General features: G+C 35.1%; 1 protein-coding gene across 2 annotated transcripts; it reads right to left on the bottom strand.

Annotated features, from left to right (window-relative positions):
• Positions 1-271: 271 nt before the first annotated feature.
• On the bottom strand, positions 272-20,298 carry LOC127076779 (uncharacterized). 2 transcript variants are annotated; one of them, XM_051018571.1, is made up of 51 exons: positions 20,090-20,298; positions 19,300-19,597; positions 18,878-19,109; positions 18,207-18,546; positions 17,976-18,089; positions 17,745-17,873; positions 17,472-17,663; positions 17,186-17,380; positions 16,829-16,966; positions 16,348-16,470; positions 16,007-16,260; positions 15,394-15,497; positions 14,780-14,874; positions 14,459-14,701; positions 13,812-14,000; positions 13,613-13,694; positions 13,426-13,493; positions 13,045-13,190; positions 12,442-12,550; positions 12,212-12,358; positions 12,080-12,127; positions 11,869-11,997; positions 11,549-11,785; positions 11,330-11,461; positions 11,142-11,227; positions 10,960-11,065; positions 10,208-10,303; positions 9,917-10,069; positions 9,122-9,304; positions 8,815-9,029; positions 8,600-8,732; positions 8,388-8,513; positions 7,573-7,617; positions 7,313-7,390; positions 6,971-7,087; positions 6,378-6,504; positions 6,197-6,297; positions 6,000-6,125; positions 5,813-5,896; positions 4,877-5,023; positions 4,660-4,791; positions 4,550-4,579; positions 4,313-4,459; positions 3,148-3,209; positions 2,632-2,785; positions 2,349-2,540; positions 2,152-2,256; positions 1,822-1,956; positions 991-1,227; positions 774-875; positions 272-683 (listed from the first exon to the last, which is right to left on the bottom strand). In XM_051018571.1, exons 1-51 carry the CDS (start codon positions 20,210-20,212, stop codon positions 549-551), a joined length of 7,221 nt encoding a protein of 2,406 aa, XP_050874528.1. In that variant the 5' UTR covers positions 20,213-20,298; the 3' UTR covers positions 272-548. The 2 variants fall into 2 exon arrangements, with proteins under 2 accessions (XP_050874528.1, XP_050874529.1); XM_051018572.1 differs by having other exon boundaries at positions 11,142-11,215.
• Between the last annotated feature and the right edge of the window lie 1,547 nt (positions 20,299-21,845).

Here is a 21,845-nt window from a genome sequence, read left to right as displayed (position 1 = left end):
CACTATCTTCTGGGTAGGAAATTCATTGTCTACTCTGATCAAAAAGTCTATGTCATCTGATTCAACAATAATTACTACAACAAATCAACAAGAATGGATAGCTAAATTAATCAACAGGAATGAATAGCTAAATTATTGGGATTTGATTTTGAGATATTCAACAGGAATGAATATGATAAGCCCACCACAATAGAGGGTGACACTTTAAATATGATAAGCCCGAGATTTGGAGTTAAAGAAAACTGTTTTCTTCTTTATTTGAGAGGAGCTCTTAGCTCTAAAATTGTAATAGTGATTTCATTCTCATTTCAACTAATAATATCACACAATTTTACTAATCTTCTATTCTACTCTTTTCTATCATATGGTCTAGAGAAATTTGATAATAGCTAATTGTTCGGACAGTATAAAACTTACAACAAAATATATCATTTACAATCAGACAGTGTATTTTAGATAATCATGGACAGTGCGCAAGTAGCCTAAAATGATTAGTTAAGAGATAGCTAGCCTAAATAAAGTTAACAAGAAAGAGACTTTGTGGACAGTTAGACCCAGCCCGAAACCATACTCTCTTCCACTGGTTTTGGACCTCCACAAGATCTTGAGACTGATTCAAAAAGTTTTTCAATCTCTGGTGCGCATCTTATGAATGACCGGTTCCAGAAATTATACCTTAGATTCTGGCAATGACAAGAAAACACAGATTCTGTTAAATAAAAAAGCTACTCATAAGAGAAGTATTAAACAAGCAACCCAATAAAAAAGAATACCTTAATCAGCTCAATGAAAGTAATAAGGAGGCCCCATGGATGAGGTCGATTTACAATAAGGCGTTCTAGCAAGACTCTTGTAATTTGTTCTTGGATAATTTCCTGTCATGCCAATAAATCAAGTGTTATTATCAATACAATTGGCTCATGTCAGATGATATATGAGAGATTGGAAATAGAAGTTTATTGCAAGATCAAAAATCTATGTGAACCTGACCTGGTTTGATTCTGCAAACAAGTAAAGGATGACGAAGGAAAAGTAGTGTGTGTGAGTATTGGGATAACGCAGTTGGTTAGCAACAGCATTTAGGAAAAGGTATCGCCCTTCCGTATCCAAGTCAACGATTAAAGTCTGGAAAATATCCAAAGCAGCTCCAACAGAAAATACAGCCAGCCCGTATGTAGTTTGTGGTGATTGTGCATGGGGAGCTCGAGACTTGAGTTGCTCAATTGCCTGTAAATTAATAGCCCAAAACATTGTACATTTAAAAAAAATTCCATGTTACGGAATGTTCAGATCATTAAGATCATTAATACTACGATTATGTAAAAGAAAAAAAACTCCATGTTACAGAATGATCAGATCATTATAACTAAGCTTCAACAACAACGTCAACAACCAATGTTTATCCCACTAAGTGGAGCCGGCTCCATGAATCAACTTTCACATTAATGTTCTATTCTTAATAACTTCTCTTATAGTTTTTCTAGGTCTTCCTCTACCTCTGATTTTGCTTGACTTCTCTCCGTCTGATCTACTCTCTTTAGAATCTAAGGATCTTTTCTCTACATGCCCAAACCACCGTCTACTTTCCACCATCTTCTCTACTATATGTTATAACGCAGCATTCTCTCCAATATTATCATTTCTAATCTATATTAGGATTATGACCAAGTTTTATGTAATAAGAGAAGAAAATTACAAGTATGAATAACTGGCGTTGTGTTTTATGTTTCACAGTCAACATGCATTCCAACAGTTCAATCTCAGCGGAGAATATGTAATCATAAACGGGTTGCAAATATATAAGTTATAAATTTACAGCACCTGCATTCCAACATGCAGTACAAGGGAGTTGATTAATGGCACATTGTAACGAGTGCCGGCAGAGGCAGCTTCATTTGGTGAGAGTAGCAGCTTCTCTTTTAATTCAGATAAAAGTGGAGAAGGTTGTTCCCTTGTCTGCAGAAAGTTTGGATGAATAATTATAATATAGTAATAAATTTTAAATTAATAGTTATTTGCACTTGTGCAGCCTTATCTATAAGAGAAAAAAATAGATAGCAGTAAAGGAATACAGAAATAAATCAGGGAAACTAAAGAGAAATGCAACTAGTGAATCAATCATGGTTAATTAAAGAGAACGAGACAAGAGACCTGAAGGTATTCATCTATGTCAGCCTTCATCTGCTTTGCTTTCAATGCTGCATCAACCTCAGAAAGAATGCGAGGGGATTGAGTTATTTCCTGAAGCAAATCAATCTGCATACAAAAAACACATGTCAATGAAGCAATGACATTTTATTATCCTGAACCTCAACACAAATTTTAAGAGATATGTAGGATTCCAAGACCTTCAAATTTGGAGTTGAAGGGTCTGGCAGCCTCATACTACGCGGAAATGCACTTAGAATAATATTTCGCATCTGTATGCAACTTGGAGGTATCACATCACAAAAGGTAAAGTGATAGTCACAAAGGAACTCTGGGAAGTCATGAAGTAGCACCAAGAGCACCCTAAGTGTTCCCTTGTAGAGAACACGGACCTAATTATAACAAACAAATGTGCATGAGTAAGAAATATTGGACATGAGACCAAATTGAGAGCAAATAACTGATCAAGAGACAGAGACAAACCGGATCTCCTAGCTCGGCATGCCTCAGAAAAGGCTCCATAAATTGGAACAAATCTACAAGCAACCTTTGGATATAAGGCCAACCTTTTTGAAGGTTACCAGTCAGCATTTTTGGCATGAAGCTCCGGTGACTAACCAACTCCAGCCAAGCAAAACTGAAGAAAAAGTCCTTGTAAGAACTAACTATATCGTAAAACTATAGAAGTGTATGATTAAATATAAAATTAAACAAGTTAAACAAGAGTATAAGAGAAGAAAAATGTGTTTGTGTGTGTGTGTGTGTGTGTGTGTGTGTGAGAGGGAGAGAGAGAGAGAGAGAGAGAGAAAGAGTGAGACAGAATGATGCATAGGTTTCAAAAACAATTGTTCACTTGACCATTTTCCCCAAACGAGAATTCTTAATAAATTCCACCATATCAGCATTTCCATACCAGAAACACAAATAGTTTAATGATAAAATTACCATTAAACTACAAATCAGCCAACTATCAACCATAACTAAACAATTATATGTTACCTGAATCCAGGAACTTTGAGTGGCTGCAGAGCATGAAATGCATTGGCAAACCCAGTCAAAATCTGCAATATATGCAATAGTATTATTAGTCAAATAGCAGTGGCAGATTGAGGAGGCTAAGTTTTGCTAGTGCTATGACCAATTTGTCAAGGATGATAGCAGTGGCATTTCACCATGGTCAGTCATCCATTATCTATAACAATGACTCAACTTACCAAACCAAATTATCAAATTTCACTAAAAACTGCAATAAATTTTCTCTCTTAAAACACTTGCCTCATCTTAAAATCCATCAAACTTAACAAAATTTAACCCAATTCCTAGCTTCTAAATATACAAATTTACTTTATATCACTAATCCTATAAACTGCTAAATTTTGATAGAAATTGACAGGAGTTGAAGGCAACAATCTTCAAAATCATTTCATGTCAATTTTATAAACCGCCAAATTTGGGTAGAAAATCAAAATGAAGGCTTTAGATAGCAAATAAAATTGGCAGAATTTGATTGCAACAAATCAATAATATTAGATTACATTTTATCAAAAAGTAATGAAGGACCACAGTCACATGTGAAAATCAAGTGTATATTATGACATTTTCTATATCATAATTCCAGATTGCAAGTTTCAATAACATGAGATTTACAAGTTTAAATTTATTCAATTCACCACTCTAAGTATTATTATCCCTCAAATATCTTTGAAATATTACCAACGTTTCTGAACTGAGACTCTCTGATCTTCCAATTAAGTTTATATAGAATGCAATCAACAAACTCTCTAACACACATCCCAACACACTCTCTTCTATTGAGTAAACTCATATGGAACCCGCCAATTTTACATGGGACCTGCATAATGTGGCGGGAGACACATAATTTTTAACCAATAGAAGAGTGTGTGTGAAGATGTGTGTTTTAGAGAATGTGTCCCTGCCTTATACTAAGTTTATATATCTTTCACAGTTGACAATCAAAACAAATTAAATATATGTAAGATTCACATCAATGTGATGCATTATTTCACACTTGACCATTATTCACACAGATTTTTCTATAAATTTCAGTTTTTTAACAAACAACACAGTCAACACCTAGACCAAAATTATGACCATTCTAAAATATAAACTAATGGAGAAAAGGATAAATGAAAGTCACAAACACCTGGAGATTTGCACCATCAGTAACAGGCTCAAGTGAGCCAAGATCTAGAAGCCAGTTGATGAACAGTCTGAAAAATGGTCTTGGATTAAAAGAGACCTTCTTCTCCTCTGCATCTTTTACAATGAATCTGACAGTAACTGCTAGAATCTGCAAGAAAGCAATATGGGGTTTTAGACCACCGTAACAGAATTAATAAAGGGAGACAGACAGCATTTGATGTTTTAGTTTATTACATACCTTGGAGAGAAGAAAGAGTTTGCTTGATCCCTGTCACAAACACCCACCAAACTGCTAATAAGATAACTACTCAAGAGAAGAAAAAAGAAAAGTAGTGTAAAGTTGACAACCTTCAAGATTGAGAAGACAAGCTTTGCATAAACATCAATTGCGATAAATGACATTGACAGCATTTGTTGAGGAGATTGCAGTGCCCCTGAATTAATCCCCTCAGTGGATAAGCAATGTGCAACTGCGATTTCCTGGAAAGATAAAAAAGAGTACAAGTCAAATTGAAAATCCTAGCCTTGTATGAAAAAGTTAGCTGTATAGAGAAAGAAATGCCACCATCAACAGACGGAAAAAGCGATCTGTCATATCATCCCCCTTAAGCAGCCCACTCTGATGCAACTGTACGATGAAGTGGGTAGCAGATGTATCAATGGCACCAGGAAGTTCACATATCCTATACCATTCAGCAAACAACTTGGACACCTACAACAAATACATAACAAGTAATCATTAGAAGCTTCAAGTTTAGCTAGTTCTTTGGTTCTATATAAACCTTTGGCATTAGGATCTCTCTAATACCAAATGACAGATTATATATTATATAATAAGATGGAATAGGACTTAAGAACCGAGCTGAATGATATTTATATACAAAAAAAAAACATAATACAAGTTACAAGGACAATTAAGCATGCATACTCACTTCACTAATATACTCTATTACCAACAGGATGTGATCCCGTTTGAAGATGATCCAGATTGCATCTATGGATTATATGGACGGTGACGCAGTACGAGAAGCAACAATATAAAATATTAGGTTTTCCCTCTTTCTCAAGTGTCTTTAGCAGTGGAAAAAATTCAGCTACTACCAAAAATTCAGAAATATTTGGTTCCATATTGCAATTCTTATGCTCGAGATGAGCCAGTTCACTTTTCATTAGTTTTCAATGCAACAGAAATTCAGACAAATTGAACTCTCAGTTATCTTCTTCATTCTCCTGTTTCATCTTACAGAGAAGTTGAAAAAGGTGTCTCTTATGGGAATGGAAGGTGGGAAATTAGGATTAAGAGGGGACAACAGTAGTTCTAGAAAGAGGGTGAGTGGAGAGAAAAGGAAGGGATAGAACTTGTTATTTGTTCAGCCAATTTGGCTTGTAGTCACTGTTTCAGTAAAGATTCTCTACTTCATAAATCAATGGAGTATTTCCTTTTGTCGGTGTTAATTTCTATCACACAACATAAAGACATGACAAATAATTTCAAATATACCTGCTCACGGAATCCAGCAGGATCAGGTTTGGCAGAATCTACAATGTTTAACTCTTCCCGGTTTCCAACTAGCAGACTAGGACCCTGTTTTTGACGAGGGGATGGAGAAAATATCATGTTTCACAATAATAAAAGTAAAAAAAACACATGAAACAATGGAGCCGTTAAAATATTAATCTCATATAACCTTATTGTCTCTAGATAGCCTCAATTTATCTTCCTTTCCAGCATTACTAGCAGATAAAGCAACAGGATTCTTGATCATCTCAATGAGTTGTTGCAACGATTCGGGGTATCCAGGCTTTGTAGTAAGCTGAAATTAAAACATGGTAAAATATTGGATGATGGCAAAAAACAAAGCCACTCAGATTTATAAATACAAACCTTTGCCAAAGCATCGATAAGATTGTGAAGTTCTGAAACAACTTTTGGTTCGTCAATGACCAGGGTTTGAAGAAGAGAGATTGAAAACTCCGTAGCAGCCTCTGTGCGTTTAGCCAGTGAAGTTGTTAGATTATAAAAATATAAAAAGGGTAAAACAATGGAAGGTATTTTTTGGACATACTGTTTCTTCCCCCGTCAATAAGTTTTGCCATGTGAACATTGTACTCTGTTAGATTTAGTAGTTCACTGCGGATGAGACCAACAGTAATATCTTTATTGTATTTCCTCTCTTCATCCGAGTAAATTACCTGCAAGAATCATACAACACATGTGCAAATAAATTATACACAAGACCTCGGTTGGAATATATGCCTTAAGTCAGCTGTATTTTATTCTATTTCTGTAAATTAACTAGTAATTAGCTCCTTGGTTATTGGTTGTACTATCAGTGTCTCTAAAACTGTGCATTGAATGGTTTAGGGCCAAAAGAAAATGTTATTTGTAAATTGTAACTGCAATTTATGTTGTTAATTTCTTAAACTTTACTTTGCTTCTTTTACTGGTAGCATTAGAAGAAACCTAAACCACCAAAATTATAGAATGAAATTCAAAACAAATTATCAGCGCATGGAATTTTCATTATGCAAACTACTAGTGTATGGTACATATAACTAAAAAATAAAATAGAAAGCAATGACAAAAATTAAGCTTTTGACACATAAAATTCCAGTAAATCTACTTGACTGATGGCAACTTTCAGTGAACGAAACATACCCAACTAGTAAGCTCTTTGACAGCAAGCTTGCAAACATCACGAATGGCAGTCAGGATTGCAAGATATGCATAAACATGAACGTTGTTCGAAGCATTGTCATATAAACCCTTGAAAACCTGTTTTAATATAAGAAAATTGATAAATAATAAATGGTAATTTTCAAATAGAAAACACTTTGATGATCATTCTTGGTAATTCAACTGAAAGTGGGATGTTATGCACAAGGCACACAATTAATACACAACTACAGAAGAACCAAATACTGATTAATGGATAATATATCTCCCATCATGCATTCAGTATAATTCATGAAACACAGAACTCTGCAGAAGAAAACACACCTTTTGAGCCACAGCTAAAGCTGCCTCATCTCGACTAACACATCTGAGTATGATTTCAGGCACCTCAGAAATGACTCCCTAAATATAAGTAGAACCAAAACAAATATTAAAACTTGGGGAAAAGACCTGCCTAGAAAGAATCAGAAACAATCCAGGCAGAACAAGAAAAATTATAGCAGTGGTACCTTTACGTAATTACATATTAGCTCAAAAGTAATGTATAATTAAGAAAGTACCAAAAGCGAAACAAAACAATATACCTGTATTTCTGCCTCCCTCGAATCATTGTTGACCAGAGCCTCCAACTGACAACCAAACACATGCTGTTAATCAACATCTATAACAAACTCGATATGAAAATAGTCACACAAAAGAAACAACCAACAATTCATGGCATAACTGATGAGAAGATTCTGTTTCATATATTATTTTATAATACTGCATAAAAACCTATAGGATTAACTTCAAGGCCCTACTGGAAGATGCCCAGCAAACCTCCCCATGGATGCATAACAACTTTATCCTCATCGACAAAAAATTACAGAAAAACAAATACAGAATAAATCTCAATAAACCTACGCTGCACATTCTTTTGAATTTGAAAACATACCAAATTATAAAAGAAATAAAAAAAAAGATAGAGATCTAAAATTATACAAAAATAGTAAATGCAGCTAGGACTCAAACTAAAATTCTAAACTACATAATTTTAAAATCCTGGCTAGCTAGGACATCTCTTCCCTCGTACAGTGTCAGTAACAAAACAGTATGCTATCAGTCTTTTCAAATTAATGTTCTGGACGATATACTGTGATAATGTATACAACAACAACAACCAAGCCTTATCCGACTAAGTGGGGTACTGTGATAATGTATACGGCAACAAAACAAAAACTTAACAGACCCAAACTACCAAAAGCACAATCAGAAAAAGTGAACCATCTGCCAAAAAAAGGAGTATAAGTCTAAACAATTATTTCCATAGTGTGTAAAGTTAGATGGAGATGAATTATATTAGCTATATAAAACACCTCAAATAGGATAGAAACAGCCAGCTATGAAGATCAGGAACAACCTTTTGTGCAACAATCTGGTATTTATCCAGAGCATCCCTTGTAGAGAGAGATGATTCCAAGAAGCTACTTCCAATGCGCTCCACGGCACCTGATGAAACCAGTGGCTGGGAAGAAGATCCAGATTCCTTGCAATAACACAAAAGCAGATTTAGACGTCATTTATGATACATTACGAATAGATGCAATTGCAATGCGTATATAAAATTCTCACTTTCACAGCATCTGAAGAATCCACTGCGTGCAACTCAGGGGTGGAAGCAGTTGAAGGGAACGAGGCAACAGAGTCTTTCTCCATACTATGTTGGGAAACATTGTCGGCTGCTCTAATGTTAATTGAGGAAGCACTGAAATATTAAATGCAGAGTGTAAATAAAATTAGACTTGTAGAGTTTTAAATAAATCACCATGCTGAACAAAATTGGGCACCTATAATGTGGAGTAAAATTAGGTTCTGGCATATCATCTATTGGTCGAGAGAGTCCCTCATATCCTGTGGTTAGAGAGTAGCCAGGGTTTATCTGTCCAGATGCAGGAGCACTGGTGCCAGTAATACCACTATTAGCAGATTGAACAGAAACACTCGCGGACATTGAATGTGAACTCTGGCTAGACTGGTTTTGCCAAGGAAGCCGAACAAAGTCCTAATATAAATGAAAAGCGGTTAAACTGTGTAGTGTTCTTCAAGCATCTATATCTCATCAAATATTTGAACACACAAGGAAGAACGGAATACCTCATAGACACGCTGTTGTGACAGGGACAACTGACCAGGCTTAGGGCGAAGGGGCTCTGGAACACCACCCATAGAACCTTGTGGATACAAGTTTGCATCAAAAAATGTAGAACCCATACCTTCTCGCTGCTTCTTTCTCAAAGAAAGTTGTTGACTAATCTCTGTATCGATGGTGTTAATTGCCTACAAATAGCATGCAGCGTCGAAGTCAACAAGCAGTAAGCAGACAAAGACGTGTGAATTTCCTAGAAATGATTACAATTAACCTTTTTTTATCATAGCTAGTATTAACTAATTACTAACTCCGTAAGTAATTTAACCAAACTATGAAGTTACAAGTTTTATCCCCCAGCGACACTCGCACAAGGCGAGATCAGGGGAGGGTACACTCGCACAAGGCGAAATCAGGGGAGGGTACACTCACACAAGGCAAGATCAGGGGAGGGTACATTTACGTAGCCGTGTATCCACCTCCCACAGATAAGCAGAGGATTTTTCCAAGATTTGAACCTGACCTCCAAATCATAAGGAAGCAACCTTAACAATTCACCTAGGCTTGCCCTCCATGAAGTCACAAAAAAACAATGTTATATACATTACCGTATAACGTGTATTTCCTTCTCCGTAACAGCGACATGTATGTCTGTGTGACCAATTAGTGGTACTACTACCGTAAGTTTCACTAATTAAATAATCATGGATATATCAGATAACCAATATAAGCATAATTTTCCTTACTACCGGCATTGCCACAAATAACTACAACTACAGGAAAAGCCATCAAGAAGAGCTAACCTTGTCAGTGGCGGCATGTTCAATTACTGCACAACCAAGATCTAGATTATCATTGGTAACAAGTTGCACAGCTTGATCCAAAATTTCGTTTCCAATATTTAAACTCTGAAGTGAAGTCTTCAGTTGATTTGATATTGATGTCCGTAAAGGTTCCTAGAAGAAATAGATTCAACAAGTAGCAGAAAATAAAAACCAATAAGGAGCCTATAAAAGAAATCATCCCAACAGAAATTGCTCGACATATAAAAATAAAAAAAAGGGTTGGATAATGGCCATATTTCAGTGCATTACTTTGCACGTCACGTGAGCCAAACTCCCAGCCAGACTAGCAACCATCAAGTGTGCGGCATTTTTAATACGTTTCTCCTCTGATTCCATAGCATAATCCTGCAAATGCATAAATTAAAACAACAAAGATCAATTTGAGTACAAGATATTTCTGAGATTAAAGCAATCAGTTAGAACTTGAAACAAGACAAAAGCTGTTTCTATATGCCAGCACTCAACCCATGAAAATGATGCATTACAAGAATTCTTAACTTCCAGCTAACATATTTCCACCTCACTCACCAAATGTCTATAAAAAGAAAGCTATTAACATAATTAGAAATATAAATAACAAGTCACAACATTCCATTGTAGAAAATATTAAATTAGGAAATGCGAAAAATAGATTTGCAAAACCAAGCAGTGGGAAGTAAGGATCCAGCTGCTCTAAAGCGAGCAGATAACTTTTGAGTCTAAAGTAATATACAGTGTTGTCCATGGCGGATGGCGATCCCTGGCGGAGAGCCAAAATCCCGCCATACCAGCTGCTTTGTGACGCCGTTATAGCGGATTATGGCGGAAAAACCCGCAAATCGGACGATATTTACCATTATGGCAAGCCCAAAAACCGCCATGTATATCCGCCATACCGCCATGGCTCCGCTATTTTAAGGCACATAGTAGGAAATCATGAGTTAGTTGAAATAACAACCATTGATTTTCCCACTTTACTATCTACTATGGCTCGAGAAGCAAGGTTCTACTGAAATGTCAACCTTTAAAACAAGTTCCTTTGTTGTCTGGGTTGCTATGGAAACGCTACGCTGCACAATACTGGACACTATTTCTTTGATGGCTCTGTCCATTGCAATAGGTACCGCTCTGTAATAGATACATAAAGTTAGACCATCACAAAAAAACGGACTGGAACCAGAAGAATATAGCAAGAACACCATACCTTTGAAAATGCATCTGTAACCCAAAACCACTGAGCTTTGGATTTATAATAACATGAGTTCCAATAGTATGTATCTGTGTTGGGAGCTATTAACATTTTAAAAAAAACATCAATTATGCATAAAATACAGGGCCATTAGGGGGATATACATGGTCCAAGAAAGAAGGGAAACAAGTTTGGATGTTAACCTGGAAAGGTGCTGGAGCAGTATTTGCCTGTAACAGTCCTTGAGCAGAAGGTAATTGATCAGATAAGCTCAGAGGTGCTACTTTCTCATCTTCCATCAATGTTCCAGAGGGAATATGAATTGGGCCAGCATACTATCCACCCATGAAACATTCAGAAAAACAATTTATAAATTAACAAAAACAGTAGCCAAAGGCCCAGATAAAGGTAGGAAAACAAACCTGAGATACTATATGTGGATGAGCCCCGCTATTGGATGGATTGGTGACTTCAAGTGGTAGCTCTACTTGATTTACTGGAGGAACAAGGCTGGATTTTATATCAGAAATCATCTGTGATGATGCTCCAACATCTTTATTAGAGAAATCAGGGTTTCCTTCAATTTCTCTTTTACAATCCTTCAGGAGAGAAGTTGGTGTGACATCCTTCATATCTACGCCGAGATTTTTGTATAAAACCTGTATAACATAAGGATTTGAATAAATAGGTAAAAGAGAAAAGTAAGTATGAAAACGCCACTTTAAGAAGGATAGATAGTGACCTCTATGTCAAACTTGAGGTTCATTTTCAAGTTTGGCATTGAATAAATTTCAGCAAGCAATCCTAAAATGCCCATGGTCCAAGGATTAGGGGGCTGATATGCAAGACTGTTTTGGCATGGTTCAAGGACCTACATGAAATTGAATGATACATACAGCACAAAATTAAACATAATCATCAAAGTAGATATTATAACAACCAAGAATTTCTACCTTTGAAGTAAATGGAATAACAGCAATCATCAGCCCCTTCTCATATGCCTACAAAATGGAATACAATAACATAAAGTACAATATAAATTGAAATTCCATTATTTCTTAACATATATTCACTGTGGATATTACCTCTATAATCAAAGATTTCGGATCTATTTCACGAGCCCTCAAAACTTGATTCCGTCCAATTGTCAACTTTCCAAGCCAGCTACCCAGATTTTTAAGCAAAGAGCGCTCTTCAGAACTTGACTTTATAAGTTCAGATCCTAAAAGAACCTGAAGAGTACACCATGTATCATTTCAAATTTTTTTGCACATATTCACTTCAATCAAGCAGAGAACAGTAACAAGACTCAAACCTTGCAATTTTCATATGTTGCCAGGATAATTGCTCTGTTCAAAGCCTTTGAATTAACTTTGTCTAAGAATTTCAGGTACATGTCATGGAAATTTGGCTCAATGCTTGCTCTACCAAAAATAATAAATTTGTACAAGAGAAAGTAAATAAAAAATATATCATTAAATATGATAAAAAGAACAAAAAAAAGAATAATATGCATGCACAAAAAAGCCATGCAAAACCTCCTAATTCAATGTTTGAGCTAAGTCAACAGATCAGTTATTGATCATCAGTTCAATTAATTTTGTAGGTAAAATTGACTACGTCGTAAATACTTACAGGTTCAACATAATTTATTTTAAACATACAAGAAATGAGTTTTGTATCCCCAAATCAAACACTGATGAACACTACAGCATAACATAAAACTTATCCAAAACCAAATAAGAGTTTCTAAGATACTTCTGTTACATCAACAGTTAATCTTTAGCTTCCTTGCTGAACTTAATTTCTAAGGCCCCAACTATAATCATTGCCAGTATATTACACCCCAATGTACATAAGTTTACGTGGATAAAGCTTTTAAAAGCAATTACATGATTCAATTACGAACTATGCATACCTTTTCATGACCATATACTGAGCAAACCATGGATAGTACTGCTCTTTCAAAATTTCAGTGAGCTCTTTTGCTTTGGCTTCGGTATTAGTAGAAGATATATTATTAATTAGGAATGATATCTTGTCCTGAACCTCTGACCCTGGAGCCTATTAATAGAAAAGAAAAACGAATAAGTGAACATAAATAGAATAAAAGTTAGTAACATTTACACAACCAATTAAACGGACATAGGCAGAGGGTGAAACACAAAATGAACATACTACTACACTCTGCACAAGAACAAAATTAAAATGGTTGATGGTCTAAACTACTGAACATAATTATAAACAAAACTCAAGAAAACGGAAAATCTGATCAATTTCTTGTAAATGGTTTGAGTACCTCAATAGGAGTTTCTCTTTTCTCTGCAGCAGCGACCAAAGTTTCAATATTCAAGGCAGATCCAAACCCTACAACAATTGGCAGATCAAAGAAATACAGCAAAATGTTAGAAAATGCGAACAGAAATAAGCCCTAATACTTATGCCAAGTAATCAACAGGAACTGTTCACAAGTAACAGAAATATACTGGTAGAAGTGGTTCCGCGAGACGGACGGACAAAACCAGGAGAAGAAGATAACATTGATGAGGCACTGACTGGGTTATGTAACTGCAACAGTAGCAAGAAAATAAAACATTAGAGTAACAACATCAAAACACAAAAATAGAGAAGGGGGGACATCACACCATTCACATCATGCTCTAGAAACACGGAAAGTACAGGTACCTTATTGCCACTAGAAGTATCAGCCGGTATAATCACTGAAGATTGCCCTAGAGAAGCTAACGGAGGTTTCATATCAGTCGAAGAACCAACAGAGGTCTTGTGAGAATCATCCAGAGAATTATCACGTCTCTGTTGAAGCTGCATTGACAAATGCTGCTGCCCAGGTTGTATGATGCTGGAGCCGCTGAGCTGTTATTGGGACAGGGCATATAACAACCATTATTTCAAAACAGATAAAAGATTGAAAGGACAAGACTAAGACTTTAGTGTGCATTCTGATTTTTCTCAGATTGCTTGTTTATCTAAATTTGATGTTTTGCAGGAGATACTATGATCCTACACTTTCAATAAAATTTGTTGCTGACTGCCCAACTAAAATAGATATAACCTAAGTACAGCCAAAAGTAAGATCATATTAAGACATAGGAAAGTTCAGAATAAAACAAGCAGGTCAAGAACAACCAACTTAGGCAACTGTATTGACGTGTGGCTACATGTTAAACTAACAATAAATAGCTTGTCATCACAAAAAGAGTTAAAATATAGCTATAATTGTCTGGCTCATATTAACTGCACTGACATTCCATAAATAAATCCAAGCCATAGCATAGCTATAACAAAATGATGGGAAACAGTTTTATTTTTACCTCTACATGACCTAATGTAGCTTGTGCAGAACTATGGTTACTGATAACAGCGGAAGCATGAGTCGTCCCATCTACATCTGTATGACCAGAGGATATCCTAGCAAGAGCCTGTTCGATGAAAGCAACTATTTCGGAATGTGTGCTGCGCAAATGGGAAATTTGCAAAATGTGATTGCAATACTGAGGCCACTCAATAAGACGATCCACAAATTGCTCCAGTGCCAAACTTCCAAACATAAACATCTGTAAGATATGAAGGCACAGTTAAGCAAAACATCAAATGGACCTTAAAAGAAATCCAGTCTTCAAAACAACACAAACTTTAGAATCTGCAGGCTTGCGCAATGCATCAAGAACATATCGAAGAGCTATCCCAAGCGAGAGATGTGTCACAAGATGATGCTTAATCACAGAACCTGATACATTAAAAAAACATTGTAATTGTCATAAAACAATATGTTACCATATAGTTTCAAATTTGTGCACACTCAAAAACATCATTTTGAAGTTTTATAAATATACACCAGAATCATGAAGAGTTTGCGAAATCTTCTTAATTATATACCCGAAAAACAAACAAAAAAAATTATATAATTTGGTAAAAATATATAAATTATATGATATGATTCACAAGTAGAGAAGCAGACGCGACCTCAGTGAAACATCTTAAATTAGCTTGACCTATAGGAAAATCTCAAATTCAAATGCAGCTCCATTGTGAAATCAGAGTTGAGCTAGAAACCAATCCCGAGCTCAAATTCATTCAGTAATTCTAGCTCGGCCTCAATATCAAGTATAATTTGTTGTTCACCCATGCTTTCCATATAATATGCAACTTACTACCCAGATATAATGTTGTCTAATGGAAACCCATATAGTCGATAAATAATACTGAATCAAATTTCATCATTTACAGTACCAAAAGAAAAACTTACCAAAGATAAGTCCGGCAATTTTGAGTTGCATTTCTGGATACCTTGGGTAAAACTTATACTCCTCAAACAAGTTTGCAATCATGCATTCAAAAATCATATTGTCTCTGTTAAAACAGACAAATGTTAGTGGGATATTAAGATTTAGCCATAGATCACATAATAGTTTTTCAGATCAGGCACATAAGAACAGATAGACCAGATAATCATTCCTCACATATTTTCGTCAAGTATAAGTTCTTGCAAAGTGCAAACTTTCCTTTAAACATTAATAGATATAAATAACCTAAGTTGTAGCCATGAGATAACAGGGTACAAGTTGTCACTGAGAAAGGTTTCAAATCAGGGACAACATAATCTTAATCTCTAACCTTGAAAATTGAAAACTAGTCATTTCTCTTACCTATGGCAATTGAAAGGTTTAAGGCTATTGCAGATTTGATAAAATGTGTCTAATCTCCAAAAAATAAAGTACAAATAAGAAAAAAGGCAGGGTTTGAATCCAAAAAAAAAAAGCTCACAAAACACCTGGATGAGTTAGCTTACAAATATGAAACACTAGAACATTGCTTACAATACCAAATAGGTCACGTGCAAAACGTTTAAAAGACATCACCTCTTCACAGAAGACCCGCTGAATCGGATTAGTGTTTGCACCACTGAAGGTACAGATATCTTATCATGAAACATCTCTTGGAAGATCGCATTTGCTTTATCTTCAACATCATTCGGAAATTGTGTAGAAGTAGGTGAATCAGTAGTCTCGCTATTTTGAAGCCTTGGATTTGAATCTATAATAGATATATGCAAACTCTCCAGCTCCTCAGAAAGTAGTCCAGAGGTAACCAAGTCAGTATGAGATTTGAGAACCTGTATTTTGACAAAGTTAGATCCCGAATAAAAGTGAAGTTTGTTGGAGCCATCATAGGAATAAAAACCAATTGATCCAAGTAGAACCTTCAAAAATGTAGCAGTTGTTTCGGTAAAGAAATTCAGAACACCACCAGACAGATGAAAAGATTGGTCAGATAGATTATGTGATCCCACAGATTGAACTTCCTTCAAAAACTTTAGGCATTCCTGCAAAGTAAGCCTATCTATGTCAGCCACTACTCTGCTTATATAAATCCTGAGGACTACTCTGGACTTGATTATAAGCCAAAAAAATGATTGAATAGTTGGACTGAAATATAAGCAAATGGCAACTGATCTATCAACATTTAATGTTACTATTTCAAAAATATTGTTAAATTAACTCTTATGTTGTGAGGAGAAGATGCACGTAACTACCATCCACTTAATATTCGTAAAAATGAGTATTTTGTTTATACATGAGTATGGAGTATAACTTAATAGCACAACATGAGATGACTGCTTAAATTTGTCCTGCTAGTGTCTATAAAAATTAGAAATCACAGTAACAGGGTAGCAAAATTACCTCAAAGAAGGCATCCTTGTATGTAGTTAAATTGTTACTCAACCACTTCTCAAGATCAAGAATATCTTTTCTTGAAGCAACAGACGCTAACCTTATACTATAATAATAGGGAATAACTTCCACCACCGGTAATAGAATCTGTAAAAACAAACAGTTCAAAAGGAAAACAACAACAAAGTCAGTAGATAGGCAGCATCCAAAAGGACAAGTTTGAAAGATTACTGCAAAGGTAACTGGATGAAAGTAAGAATTACTCATTTTAGCATAATTTAAGTTCCAAGAGGAAAAATCATGACAGCAAACTATCTATTACAAAAATGGCCCAGATGAAAAGTTCAAACTTAATATGAGAACCACCTTAAGCTCTTGGCAGATGTCTACAATTCTCACAATGCTGCCTACATCATCGTTTTGAGAATCCATAAAGCCTCGCAGGACCAGATTGGGATTTATGTGCCAAAGGTGTAGAATCATTCCACTACCAACATCACTTTTTACTATCATGGGAAAAACAATCAGAGATACTTCTCGCTGGAAGAGGTTGTAAGTAGTCTGCAAGAACAAATGCAAACTTCATTACAAGAAAAGACATGGAAAAGGCACACTATGAAAGAGCAATGAATATGAATCTATGAACTCTTACATTAACATGTGACATCCCAAGAAGCAATATTTCTGGACAGTGTTTTAGGGGATAATCCAGGATTGACCAAACAACACTGGCATGACCCTTCTCAGCTAGCTGGCAGAGGACATCCAAAAGGTCGATACACAGCCAGGCATGATTTGCATGTCCATTTTGAAGCTTGTGGCCATGAATTGCATCAGCATATGCCTGCATAGAAATTTAAAGTAAAAATTTGGAGTTTGAATGGAAAGAGAAAGAAAAGACAGATGCAAAGAATGAGAATAATACCAGTTGCCTCGCAGAGTGTGCAAATGTAAACATTTCTGGCGGTGCGGTTACAGCATATTTAAGGAAAGACAGCTGACCCTCGGTATTCTTCCAGACAGACCCGCAGACAGCGCGGAGCGGAAATGGTTCCTGCAAGGCGCAATTACAAACATTCCAAATTTCATGTCATATAGGTTGCATGTTCATCAGTTAAGCACCAGGAAAATCATATTTACAATTCTAATATATTACCTTACAGGCATGTTTATAAACAGACATAAGAAAAGAGAATGCTTCTTCACTGGGAAGGTAAAATCCTTCATGATCAAGATTTTCAATAACACGGACCCAACTGGTTTGTGGTGCCTGTATAAGATATGAAAAAGCATGGGAAAAAGAAAACGTTCACTTCTTTGATTCCAATTCCAATAACTGAAATAAAACCTTGCAAAGTAATAGGCACTTTTATTCAAGAAAACTCACGAGACTCTTGACCGTATCTATCAACACATCAATATTCCAAGAGTTAAGTGGTGGTAACTCGGACAAGTTATTGTATCCAAGGGCTGCGCCGAAAGTTAAGAATGTGCTCTGGTTATCCTCCAGCCCAGCATGAGAGTGTGCAATAGCACCAAGTAATTTAGAGAGCATATTATCCGTTAAAGGTAAGAAGAGTGACAATACTTCCTTGCACTGTGAGACATCAACTGTGCATCCATAACCTAGTTCCTTCACAAGATCCCCCATGTTCATTTCCTTCTGTATGTCTGCCAAAATAGCATCAAAATCATTTTCTTCACTCTCATGGATGAACTCCATATTCCTGTACAAGAAAGGAAAAGCAACTAAGCAGACATGTAATTAATACACCAACAGCAGATGCAGCACCTTAGTAATCTAATATAATGCTTCAATTAATACAAAAACATACAATAATATTCAAAGTGGTTATGATACTAGGTTTAATTCACCTGCACTTCAAATTTAATGAACAATTCAGAGGCTTCATCTTAGCCAATTATTCCATTTGTTAGGATAGATTAATGAACTAGTTGACTTAATAAAAGGTAAGCAGTAAGTATGTAGTGATTACAAAACTTTTTCCTCAATTGTCTTCTAGGCAAGCACACGACTAGGATAACTAAATTACTTACCACCTCAAAAAATCAGCCCCATGCATCTCGTCAGGTAGCATCGGGGTCAAAACAAAAGGTGGTGTGTCATTGAACTGCACCAGCGATATTATCTGCATAAAGGAATCTACATGCTCAGAGAGACCCTCAGACTGCTTGAGGAACATGATAACACTGTGAATTTGCTCATGGAAACTCAGAGAACCAGGATTCGTACACAACTCTTCAATCTGAGCCATGCAAAAATTCTTGCCTACAACACAGTGATAATTCAGGTCAAATATATAGTAGTAGCATTGCTTGACAAAGTTGAGGCATTTGAGAATATGAAAATTGACATAGAACTAAACGTGCAAGAAGAAGTTAACGTTATTTGTCAAGTTAAAATGGATGTAAGAATAACATTAAGCAATAATAGATGGAGAAATTGATTTAATACACACCACATAGCCTGGCATCGGGATTTTCAGAATCAGATAAAGCAAGACTGATGGCAATTTTCTCCAGTAAAGACAGCTGTAATCCATTACAAAAGCTTTCGAGAAAGCTTTCATTAATGTCTACATTCTTCATTGACTCAGAAAATACTGTGCTGAAGTTTGGTTTGTCCAAGAGGTACTTAACTACTGCCCCAAGAATTGGCTCATGCTGCATATCTTTTCTATCTCTTCTGACATAATTTAAGTGATCCAAGCAAGTTTGGAGCAGCAAAATGCATCCAACGGTTCCAAATTCAGTGAACTGTCAATATTGATAAACAACCCAGTCAAAATAAAATTAAATAGCACAGCAAAGAAAATCCACCATGATCTGTTTGACACTAAGTCTAGCCTTTTATATAACACAATAGCAAATAACTTGACATGAAACAGAAGAACGTCTCCATCATCACCTCCCAAACAACAGGAAATGGTTTGCTCCTAATCCCATGTCACAATTAAATCTTGACCAATTATACTAAACAATCACAAAATTAAAGCATAAAACTAACACAAACACATTTCAAACACACACTCCCTAATATATAACACAAACCCAGAATTGAATTGTATCTAAAATCGCAATTTCTGAAACCCCACCACATTAACAAAGAAGAAATTTTACCGATCAAAAACAAAACAACGGCAAACACAAGCATTTGAATTTCTAAAATCTGAACGCGAACGCATAATCAAAAAAAATAGGGTTACAAGAAAAGAAAAATAGAATGAAGAAAAAAAGAGATGAAATAACCTGAGAAAGTTGCTGGAGAACGGAGTCAAAGTTGACTTCGTTCAAGGAGTTGAGCAGGAACCGAATCTGATTGGAAGCTGTGGAGGAAAAATTGGCCATGATTCGCGAGGAACCGGGAGTCATCAGAGGAAGCGATCGGAAGTGAGAGAGAGGAGAGAGGAGAGAGAGAGAGAGAGAGAGATTTCAGTCAAGATTTGGGTCTGAAAATGGATTCTGTTAGCCTTTTTATTTTATTTTATTTTTGGCATTAAGATTGGGCCTTTTTCAATTGGTATTATTATTGTGCAATATCATACTATTCTAACCTTCCAATTCATTCTTACTACATGCAATGCAATACTTTATTATCACATTAGATTATCATATTCCTTTCTTATATTTTTATCATAGTGTGTGTTGACTTAAATTTATCATTTCATATAAACACTTGTAAAAATAAAGTAGTTGATGATGATAAATTATCTAGATTATGGACGCTTACTCTGTAATGAAAATATGTTTTTGTGGCGAAAGAATAGAATTGTGGCAATGTTTCTAATTTGGATTTATATTTATTTCTCGTAATTAAATAGGTTTGAGGTTGAGAAATGTATTTGGATCGAAGATTGCTTGAAAAAGGTATCGACGTGTGTATACGATTAGATTAGTTAACGAATAATAGATGTGGGATGTTTTTATTTAAGAATTAATGGTCTTCAAGGATTCGATTTGATCTCATTTAATTATGTAAACAACGATAATCAAGAAAGTAAATAGTTCGTTCGGTTCAGAGGATTGAACCACTATTCATTTTCTGTTTATAAAAAAATAGAAATTTATGTATTTCTTTTTCTTTTTCCTTCTCAAATTATATATTCAATAGCAGAAACATAAAAATTCTATTTTATTTTTTTCTTCAATGAATATTTTATTAGCATAAGATGATTTGATAGGGAGGTACACCTTCTTTTATTATGCACATCGTTGTGTTATAATTAAATAGGTTTAAGGTTGAGAGATGTATTTGGATGGAAGATTGCTTGAAAAGGGTATATAATGTGTGTATACGATTAGATTATATAACTAATAATAGACGCATGATGTTTTTGTTTAAGAATTAATGCTCTTCTAGGAGTCAATTTGATCATATTTAACTAGTATGTTTGATGATTTTAATGATGTTTTAAAATCTGAAGAAATAAATAATAAAGATATGACACTTGAATTTAATTAAATACTTATATAATTTATGTGTTGTTAACAATTATTTAACATTAATTTAAAAAATTGATTAAGAAACAATTAACATATTAAGTATTTAGTAAAGCGCGAATATTATTGATTTTTTATTTTATCTAATAGTCTGTTTGGATATCGGTTTATTGTATCATTTCTTGTGTCATAGTGTAGGTTTTATCCATGGATAATGCAAAAGCAAACTGACACTAAGTAATTTTACATACACATTTAATCATATAGCATTATATAGTCATGTATACAATTATTTGAGTAAATAATGTTATAAATATTATAATAAAAATTGAATCAATTGATTTAATCGAGAATTAGGTGTGTGCCTAATTCAATTAACCATAATATTGCATTGCAATAGAGTAAAGGTACCAAAGGAAAACTCTGTGTAAACAACGATAACCAAGAAAGTCAATAGTTAATTTGGTTCAAGGGGTTGAACCACTTTTCATTTTTTGTTTATAAAAAAATAGAAATTTGGGTATTTCTTTTTCTTTTTCGTCTCAAATCATATACTCCCTCCGTT

Source organism: Lathyrus oleraceus, chromosome 4 (assembly GCF_024323335.1).
Source record: "Lathyrus oleraceus cultivar Zhongwan6 chromosome 4, CAAS_Psat_ZW6_1.0, whole genome shotgun sequence".
NCBI lineage: Eukaryota > Viridiplantae > Streptophyta > Magnoliopsida > Fabales > Fabaceae > Lathyrus > Lathyrus oleraceus.
This window is presented reverse-complemented; position numbering and strand designations above follow the sequence as displayed.

Bases quoted from the DNA above. Each gene is read 5' to 3' on its own strand.
- LOC127076779 (XM_051018571.1), bottom strand. From the start codon at position 20,212: ATGACTCCCGGTTCCTCGCGAATCATGGCCAATTTTTCCTCCACAGCT. The intron at 11,462-11,548 runs GTTTGTTTTCCT...ATGGGTGGATAG, and splicing joins ATCCACATATAGTATCTCAG to TATGCTGGCCCAATTCATAT. The intron at 4,460-4,549 runs GTATGTAATAAA...GCTTTCTTGCAG, and splicing joins AACTCTTTCTTCTCTCCAAG to ATTCTAGCAGTTACTGTCAG.